Source organism: Lytechinus pictus, unplaced genomic scaffold (genome assembly GCF_037042905.1).
Source record: "Lytechinus pictus isolate F3 Inbred unplaced genomic scaffold, Lp3.0 scaffold_22, whole genome shotgun sequence".
NCBI lineage: Eukaryota > Metazoa > Echinodermata > Echinoidea > Temnopleuroida > Toxopneustidae > Lytechinus > Lytechinus pictus.
Window position 1 is genome coordinate 27,864 of NW_026974142.1, and position 10,197 is coordinate 38,060.

General features: G+C 36.3%; 1 protein-coding gene across 1 annotated transcript; it reads left to right on the forward strand.

Moving 5' to 3' along the window:
• The first annotated feature begins 2,263 nt into the window (after positions 1–2,263).
• Positions 2,264–6,182, forward strand: LOC129266947 (uncharacterized). Its single transcript, XM_064115202.1, has 4 exons — positions 2,264–2,965; positions 3,643–3,866; positions 4,603–4,799; positions 6,014–6,182. Exons 1-4 carry the CDS (start codon positions 2,632–2,634, stop codon positions 6,180–6,182), a joined length of 924 nt encoding a protein of 307 aa, XP_063971272.1. The 5' UTR covers positions 2,264–2,631.
• The last annotated feature ends 4,015 nt before the right edge of the window (positions 6,183–10,197 follow it).

Below are 10,197 nucleotides of genomic sequence, written 5' to 3' on the forward strand. Positions count from 1 at the left end.
TCTCCTCCTTGAGCTTCATGCAGTTGTTATGAGTCGGTCTCGCCCACAACAACGGACGGCACCCCTCTTCGAAGATGTGGAAGAAGATGAGACTCTGGTAAAGATCGGAAACTGCGAGCATTCGGTGATGGTCGACAAGCAGCGATTCCAGCGGGCTGTCTCTCTCGCTACAACAGGTCGACAGTTGCTCCTCAAGTTAATGGGCATGGTATTCAACCCCGGAGAACTCGCCACCTTCAGCTTCAACGGAGATCGCAATGCCTTTCCAGAGCTTGCACCACTGGTCTCCGATAACCGCTTTCAGGCTATTCGCGGCCAGGTCGCAAAATCATATCCAGGATTCGACTCGCCAAAGAATCTGCGACGTATGAGAGAGGCCGTCAACGGCAAATGCCGGAAAGTGCGTATGAGGAGGAGAAACTCTTCCTCTTCATCCTCATCTTCATCTTGAAGATTGAGTATAAACCAAACGGCCCTTTTCAGGGCCACCAAAACTCCAAGAAAGAATACAATGTACTTATGTAGTACACTTATGAATAACAATAAAAACAAAACCCCAACCCCTTAATTTCACTACATGTCTTTTCAATCTTTTCTTTCTAGTTTATTTTACACTTTCCCTTTTCATAAAATCATAGCGGTTGCATATAAAGAGTTTATTTGCAAGGGGTTAGGACAATTTGTCATTAAATTTTGTTACCTAGCTCTAGATGATACCAATGAAAATTTGAAACTCTTTATATGAAAATAACAATTTAATCATATAAAATAATTCCAAAAGTGAGTAAAAATCGATTTATTAGTCAACTGATTTTCTTCTGTATTAAGAAATTTAAAAAAAAAATCAAAGATAATACTGTTTGTAAAAAATCAATACACGATAACAAATTAAGATAAACATGACAAAGAGGTCAGATTTGTATGGCTGATGTAATAATGAATACATTTTATTATTTACTTATCTATTACGAACTCATTATAGAGCACTCAGCCCGGCTTTAGATTCGAAAAATAAACATCATCGTCTGCATGTAGGGTTCTACTTTTTTTTTCTTTTTCTGGGGGGGGGGGGGGGGGGTCATGTGTTAACAACTGTCGTCTTGAGTCGACATCATGGCCAGGGCAGCACACAACTCACTTCGCTTTTGTGTATATTTTGGGTATTCAGCATTTAAAAAATAGTAATAACGCGAATAAGCCCACAACGAAGCGTGTCTGCTATAAAGAGAAATAATAATAAAAAAACGGGCTCTGCGCTTCTCTATCAACACCATACCCTAACCTTTAGGAAAGTGTAAACAAGTTGAAAAATATAATGTGACCGTGGCATGATGCGCACAACATTGTATAGACATACATGTATATATAAAAAGAAAAAAAAAAGCTTTCTCGTGGCAACATGACAATCAAACGATCCCTTTGATGCTTATTTAAATTCCCCGCAAGCCGGATGTTGAAAATGACCCAGGCCAGCGCGCTGATGTACTCAGCTGACCCCATTGTCAAGATTTTAATAGGGAGAATACCCTATATTGTTCATGGGAGAGATGGCCCTATTCTTGAATATTTAGGAGGTGGTCCGACTGGTGGGGGATTGGTGATTGTCGGAATACTTTGATGTGTCCTCTATTTGTACTCCCCAAATCATCCCAATTTTTCGTATGGGACTACTTGGTATCAAAATAATGAAAGTCTATAACTCCACCTCTTTAATAGATTTCGTTTGAAATTTGAGAGTCATGTGACTTGAAGATGGGATGTATACAACATGATTATATCTAAACAGAAATGCGAGCACCACGCGATAAACATATGGGAAAATACTTAAGCAAATTAGGTTTCAAAAAGTTATGATGAAAATATTCCCAATGTAAATATGTAAACACAGGGGCCGCGGAACGGTTTTCAAAGTGGAGGGGGGGGGGTATGGTTGACCATGCAAAAAAATCACAATCATTATAGTCCTTTTTACGTATTTGTACATTGTTTTGGAAAAAAGTGGGGCCGGGGGGGGGGGGGGGGAAGGGGGGCTGAAGCTCCCCCGCCCGCCCTCCCCGCTTCCGAGGCCTCTGTAGCATAATTATATAATATAAAATGATTTCTTCTCCTCCCATACATGTCCCTTGCTCTCTCCCTCTATATTCCATCTTTTCTCTTTTTTTTTTTTTTTTGTAATATAAATTAACAATAATTTCTTATTTCCCACTACATTTTGTCTTCCTAGGCGCCCCCTCCACACTTTTTTTTTGCCAGCCGATTGTCCTCTCGTAGTTAAGCCACTGTTAAATATGTATGGGGAGGGGGTCAATTAAAAAAAAGATACACAAGTGATTTTGCATATAAAAACATCTCTAAGCATGTGATCGTGTGCGCTATACGGCAGACACACATCGTGCATGGTCATTGAAGCGTACGTATACACAGCGGTATGTGTATGTCGCGATCGATACGTCATCCACGCACGCGCGCACATGCTGCACGCAGTATAATTACGAGTGCTTTTCTGTACCGGTATTCATTCCGTTTGTTTTCAATAGTACGAGTATCATATCGAATCAACATTATAATTTGTCTATATACGCTACGTTCGAAATACAAGGATAAGCCACTTTGGTGTTTGCTTTTGCAAAGATGGTTGATGGACTTGGTGATCAAGAATATGACCTTCATTGGCTGTTGGGAGCTCGAGATGATGGAGACTCTGACATCGAACAACCCCTGCTACATGCAGAGAGGCCACGACCAGTACGGAAACACACGTGCCACAAACGGTATGGACGCCCCAGCGTGGATCTGGTGTTCCCGACAGTGATTGACACGGCGAGGGCTTTTGTCGAAAGCAACGGCTTTGAGGCACATCGCCGTCGTCATTTGACAACCGGCAACTGTGGCGTCAGCCTTCAGCAGATAAGAGACCATTTGTTTGCTTCCGTCCCTGGACTCAAAGATCGTTTCCCTCAACTTGGTAAGGAGTACAGCCTAGGTTCTAAGTTAGCTAGTTCAACCCTTACATACCTTAAGCCTAAGTTAAGGAAATTCCACAGCACAGTAGCCTAGTAGAATAAAATCCATTTTCACAAAAAAAAAAAAAAAAATAAGGGTTGGGCTCAATTACTTTCTTCTATACTTCAGAATTGTACACAGAAGATGGTCATTGTTGGAGAAATCACTCATAAAGCTAATAATGCTAATCTTTATAAAGTTCAATAACTTTGTTATTTGTCATCTGATTATAATGAAATTTTCAACAGTTCTGTAAATTTTATTCTGTTTTTTTTTTTTTTTTTTATAGATATGACCATCTTCAGGCTGCAGGAGTGCAGCATCCCTAGTGAAAATTAAGAATGTCATAACTTTCTGATTATACATCATATTTTGCTGAAATTTTCAGTGTTTGTTTGATTTTCTCATTTTATTCAAATCAACTTTTTTGTTGGGGTGGATTTTTTCCCCACCTGGGCTGTAGAGTGGATGAAAAATTGCAATTTTTTATAGGCACTGACATGTATGTAGTGCTCAGTCCTGGGCTGTGGGCAGCCATGAAACATTCTTGACTGAGCCTAAATTATTATTGTTATTGTCAATTTGTGATCAAGACATTGCAGCTTGTGAATATCATGTTTTCTTTATATCTACATTCAGGACTGAAAACGATCCACAGATGGATGATTGCTCCGAATAAACGCAACAACGCTTCATCAGACTACAGGGGCTTGATAGACGCCAAGGTTGCCTCGAAAAAGAACAGTCGCAACGCCATGAGGGAAGATACCCACTACTGCCGGGCGAGGGCTAAGAACTCATTAGAATTGTTGGCTGATCTTGGAGAAATCAGTGCTGCCATTTCTATGGATAATAAGAATAAGGTGTGTACCCGTTTTGTTATATTAACTCCTTCATTGTAATATTTTCCCAGTTATTTTCTCTTCAGATTTTAATGTCTACATGAAAGCCATGTGCTATGATATCCAAGTCTTGTATGTAGAAATTGATGCTTGTATAGATTGATAAAGTAATTTTGAAATTATACATTCTCGCTCGCTTCTATGAAGTTTAACATTTGTTTTATTAGTCACGAGTGGCGTACGCATAATTTTTTAAAGGGGGGGGGGGGGGCTCAAGCTGAATGAAATGCTGACAACCCAAAGAAAGTCTTCATCGCCAATTTTATTTCCTAACCCCTTTTTTGTTGGGGGGGGGGGGTTATTTCTTAGGAGGGGGTTTTAGGTGATTGGGTATCTAAAAATTTAAGGGGGGTTGAACCCCCGTAACCAACCCCCTGCGTACACCACTGTACAGTATGTAGATCTTTGCTCAGATTAAACATCATTTTAGGTCAGTAAAAATGGCTTGCACAATACAATCTGCAGCCTTTCCAAATGTTTTTCTTTGAAACTTTGGTTTTCAAGTGGAATTCTTAATATATGTGTGACAGTAAATCTTACCACTAGAAAACTGAGAGCACCAAGTAATAGAATAGCAATGTAAAATTGTAATGTACCTGACTCTGGAAGGACCCATTAGTTAAATACTTAGTGAATATAAATAAAAGCAGTAGCATGCATTTATACTGATTCGGTATTTGTTTTGTTTTCATTTCAGGTGCACATTGGCGAAGCTACACTTGCTGTAGACAGGAGACTTCAGCCAGGGAGGTTTTTCCCTATCACTGATGCCCCGGATTACTTCGACCACGATTTTCCAAGTCCAGGGTATCTGATCACCCCTGCAGGGTACTTGGTCATGGAGCCCGGTGCGAAACAAGTCTACAAAGATGACAAGGGAAGAGAACATTTGAGGTAATTTAAATTCTAAGTACATATGCATCTGGCGCTGCACAGTGGCCGCCGGGCCCATGATCATTTGGGCAAAGCAAATTTTCGGAGTATTTCATTTCATGTCTATTTCGAACAATAAATTATGGATTTATCAATTTTTTTATCATATAAAGTATCAACAAGTAATTGTGTGAATTGTGGTATGGGTGAAAGGTGCTTTTGAAAAATGAAGTGTATCGGCAGTCCCAAGGAAATTCTTAAAGTCACTCTTATGGACAGTTAAATGAAATGGCTCTCAGTCATGCCAAGGTGCATTATTATTAATTGTACAAATACGACAAGTTTAGTTACTTGATGGCCCCAAACATTTTATTTTCTTGAATGCATTATTGTAAAATCAAATTGTAATTTTAATGCTTTTTCACTGCTGCCAACATAGTTTTAGTTTATGTCGAAAAGTTGAAATTGAATTCGCAATCTTGAAAGAGATTTAATGAATCTTTTAACATGCTAACACTTTGCTGGAGATTAGCACAATAAAACAAAATTTTATGAATATTTGGGCATTCATTTAACGGGAAGTTCACCCCGACACTTGCTTGCTTCATGATTTTTTTTTTGTAAATTGAATTGCTTTCGTGTTTGATTTTGAATAAAATCATTCTGTGAAAGAAAAAACAAGTTCTCCCTGACAAAAAGATTATTGTAAAAATAGCAGAAAAGATGACACCTAAATACAGTCTAAGTTTGAATTCGGAGTCCACAGGTCAAAGGTCACAGCTCATTAAATATGGAAGTTGGTTTCCGCATGATAACTTATGAAATATTCAACAGATTATAAAAAGAATTGGGTGTGTCGGTCGATGACACCAAAATACAGACTAAGTTCGAATACGGGTTCCGCAGGTCGCAGCTATATGCACATTGGTTTGATGGTCTATGTTTGTTCATCATATATATGCATATTGGTTTCTGCACATATTAAGTTCAATCATATTGAATGAATTTCTGATCGTGTTGAGTGGGGGCATTTTAAATTTCTAGTTTCTGCTATTTTTACTACAAAATTTCTTCAGGGTGAACTTCCCCTTCAAGCAAATACTATGCGAGCTGTAAGACTAAAGATGATATGACTGCCTTTCATTTTTTGTTTCATTGGTATACAATTTATTGGATTCTAATTTTTTGCTTCCTATGATATGAAAGTACTAGATGATTTTTTTTTTGTCTTGCAGATTTAGGAGATCAGGCACAACCCATGTTGTGAACCGCCCACCAGGTATTCCAACGACCATAGAAGCCCACATGACGGATCTGCTACCCCTACTACAGGATCTCGTCAGGAGAGGGAGAACAGCTGCTTTCCTGATCGTTGACAATGGAGCTGACTTCAATCCGCGGTAAATATTTGTCATTTAATAACTTCCTGTTTTATAGCATAGGTACGGTAATGGGTATACCGGTACCCCTGTTGCACCCACAAATGTAATAACGCCCACAAATGTAATAACACTTTACCCACAAATGTAATAACGCCCACAAATGTAATAACACTTTACCCACAAATGTAATAATTTCACCCACAAATGTAATAATGCACTTTACCCACAAATGTAATAATTTTTGATCGCCCACAAATGTAATAATGACTTTACCCACAAATGTAATAAATTTGAAGGGATTTTTGGCGAGTCCGTTCTAAACTAAAATCTTATAGTAATGCGTTCATATAGCACAAAAGTGCAAAGTCTTTTTTTCCAAACCCGGTTAATTAAACATTATAGTACAAGTCCAAAGTCTTTTTCCAGACCCGGTTGTTTCAAGATTATAATATACGTCCAAAGTCTTTTTGCAGACCCGGTTAATTCAAAAATTATAATGCAAGTCCAAAGTCTTTTTTTCAGACCCGGTTGTTTCAAAAATTAGAATATAAGTCCAAGGTCTTTTTTCCAGACCCGGTTGTTTCAAAAATTATAATATACGTCCAAAGTCTTATTTCCAAACCAGGTTGTTTAAAAAATTGTAATATAAATCCAAAGTCTTTTTTCCAGACCTGGTTGTTTAAAAAATTATCATATAAGTCCAAAGTCTTTTTTTCAGACCCGGTTGTTTCAAAAATTATAATATAAGTCCAAAGTCTTTTTTCCAGACCCGGTTGTTTTAAAAATTATAATATACTTCCAAAGTCTTTTTTCCAGACCCAGTTGTTTCAAAAATTGTAATATAAGTCCAAAGTCTTTTTTCAGACCCGGTTAATTCAAAAATTATACTGCAAGTCCAAAGTCTTTTTTTCAGACCCGGTTGTTTCAAAAATTTTAATATAAGTCCAAAGTCTTTTTCCAGACCCGTTTATTTCAAAAATTATAATATAAGTCCATACTAAGATACAATAATGATATTCCAGTGGAATAAAAATGAGAATCGAGCTTAGTCTTTTCTCCAGACCCAGTTAATTTAAACTAGTGAAATTAATGTCTTTGTTGTTTTTTCAACTGAAACGGCGTATATTTTGAATATATGCGCTAAGAGAATCAAGCGTAGTCTTTTCTCCAGACCCGGTTACTTAAAACTAAAAACTAAACCCTATAGAAATGCGTTCATATAGCACAAAAGTGCAAAGTCTTTTTTCCAGTCCAGACCCGGATAATTAAACAATTACAATATAAGTCCAAAGTCTTTCCTCCAGACCCGGGTATTAAAAAATGAATTTAAAAATTCAAATCTAAGACCAATTTTCCAAAGTTTCACCCAGTAAAAAAGTATGTCTTTACCCCACACCCAGTTTTTTTAATAATACTACGACCCCTACAAAACATTGTAATAATGCATGGGTAAAGCAAACATCCTTTCTCCAGACTTGGTTATTATTTGAAAAAAATAAAATAGTTTTTACAAATATTCTAAAACGAATACCCAATAATCTAATTACTGTGGAATTACATGAAGACCGATTGTCGAAGATCGACTTTCCTCCAGACGCAATTATTTCAAGAATAAAAAATCAATAAAACCCAACCCCCAAAACGAATCTTAGAACCAACAATCCTCCAAATTAAGACCATGCATGTAGAAAAGCACATGTTTAGAGCGTTGTCTTTATTCCAGACCCAGTAGTTTAAAAATGATTTAAACAATCTTAAAAACAAAAGACTTTGTCATATTTTTATTCTTGTGGAATAACACGAGTATTATGCTTAGTCTTTCGTCTAGACCCGGTTATTTAAAAGATAAACAAATATTGAAAAAAAATCACAGCTAAGACCAATCTTCAAAATCAAACCCACTTAAAATGCTTGGGCTTAGAGTGTTGTCTTTACCCCTCACCCAGTTCTCTTTAAAATACAAATTAAGCGAAACATTAATCTTAAAACTTAGACCCCAGCATCTTCCAAACTATAAAACCCTTGTGATAACGCATACTTAATTTGACCAGACCAGTTTATTAAAAAAAAAAACAGAACAAAAAAATTTAACCCTCTTCCAGCCTAACATCCTGTAATAAATGATGTAATTAAACATTCATTTTGTCTTCCAGGCAAAGAAATTCATTATAAAAAAAACATCAAAACTTAGAGCCCGGGGAGCATTTCATGAAAGGAGTTGTCTGACATTTTATCCGACACTGGTAGCACTGCTTCTTAGCCAATCAACATCAAGAACAGTTGTCAGATCTGACAACTTGTCGGACATAAATGTTGATGAAATACTCCCCCAATCATATTATTCATGTTGAACAGGCACAAGAATATGATTGAGTCTTAGTTATGAGGATTTCATTTTATATCTTATTTTTAAAATGACAAGGTCTGGAATAAAGAAAACTCTCTAAACTTTTATTTATTGAAGGTTCTTAGTTTGAAGGATAGTTGGGCCTTAGATTCTGTTATTCTTTTTTAATGATTTTGGTTATTTTGAAATAATTGGGTCTGGAGGAAAGACTACATCATATTTCCATGTTATTCAATGTTGATAAGATTGCAGGGTCTTTGTTTTGTTGTTGTTGTGTTTTTAATGACTTTTATAACTGGGTCTGGAGGAAAGACTACGCTATATTTCCATGTTTTTCATCATAAAGAGGATCGTGGGTCTTTGTTTGCTTTTCTTTATTAATACTAATTTATTATTATCATTCATCATTTCTTATTTGAAAGATCTGGGTCTGGAGGAAAGATTACGCTATATTTCCATGTTATTTAATATTCACAAGAGAGTTGGGGTCTTTGTTACTTTTCCACCAATTCTAATTAACTGGTCTGGAGAAAAGACTACGCTATATTTCCATGTTATTTAATATTTACAAGAGAGTTGGGGACTTTGTTACTTATCTACCAGTTTTAATTAACTGGGTCTGGAGAAAAGACTAAGCTCGATTCTCATTTTATTCCACTAGAATATCATTATCGTATCTTAGTTTGGACTTACAATAATTTTGAAACTACCGGGTCTGGAAAAAAGACTTTGGACGTATTTTATAATTTTTGAAACAACCGGGTCTGGAAAAAAGACTTTGGACGTATTTTATAATTTTTTAAACAACCGGGTCCGGAAAAAAGACTTTGGACTTGCATTATAATTTTTTAATTAACCGGGTCTGAAAAAAGACTTTGGACGTAAATTATAATTTTTGAAACAACCGGGTCTGGAAAAAAGACTTTGGACGTATATTATAATTTTTGAAACAACCGGGTCTGGAAAAAAGGCTTTGGACTTATATTATATTGTTTGAAATGACCGGGTCTGAAAAAAAAGACTTTGGACTCGCATTATAATTTTTGAAACAACTGGGTCTGGAAAAAAGACTTTGGACGTATATTATAATTTTTTAATTAACCGGGTCTGGAAAAAAGACTTTGGACGTATATTATAATTTTTGAAACAACCGGGTCTGGAATAAAGACTTTGGACTTCTATTATAATGTTTGAAACGACCGGGTCTGAAAAAAAAGACTTTGGACATATATTATAATTTTTGAAACAACCGGGTCTGGAAAAAAGACTTTGGACTTGCATTATAAATTTTGAATTAGCCGGGTCTGGAAAAAAGACATTGGACGTATATTATAATTTTGAAACAACCGGGTCTGGAAAAAGACTTTGGAATTGTACTATAATGTTTTATTAACCGGGTCTGGAAAAAAGACTTTGCACTTTTGTGCTATATGAACGCATTACTATAGGATTTTAGTTTAGAACAGATTCGCCAAAAATCCCTTCAAATTTATTACATTTGTGGGTAAAGTCATTATTACATTTGTGGGCGATCAAAAATTATTACATTTGTGGGTAAAGTGCATTATTACATTTGTAGGTGAAATTATTACATTTGTGGGTAAAGTGTTATTACATTTGTGGGCGTTATTACATTTGTGGGTAAAGTGTTATTACATTTGTGGGCGTTATTACATTTGTGGGCGATTAT

Excerpts from the sequence above, each read along its gene's own strand:
- LOC129266947 (XM_064115202.1), top strand. The coding sequence starts at position 2,632 with ATGGTTGATGGACTTGGTGATCAAGAATATGACCTTCATTGGCTGTTG. Across the intron at positions 2,966-3,642 it reads AGATCGTTTCCCTCAACTTG|GACTGAAAACGATCCACAGA; the intron begins GTAAGGAGTACA and ends ATCTACATTCAG. Across the intron at positions 3,867-4,602 it reads CTATGGATAATAAGAATAAG|GTGCACATTGGCGAAGCTAC; the intron begins GTGTGTACCCGT and ends TTTTCATTTCAG.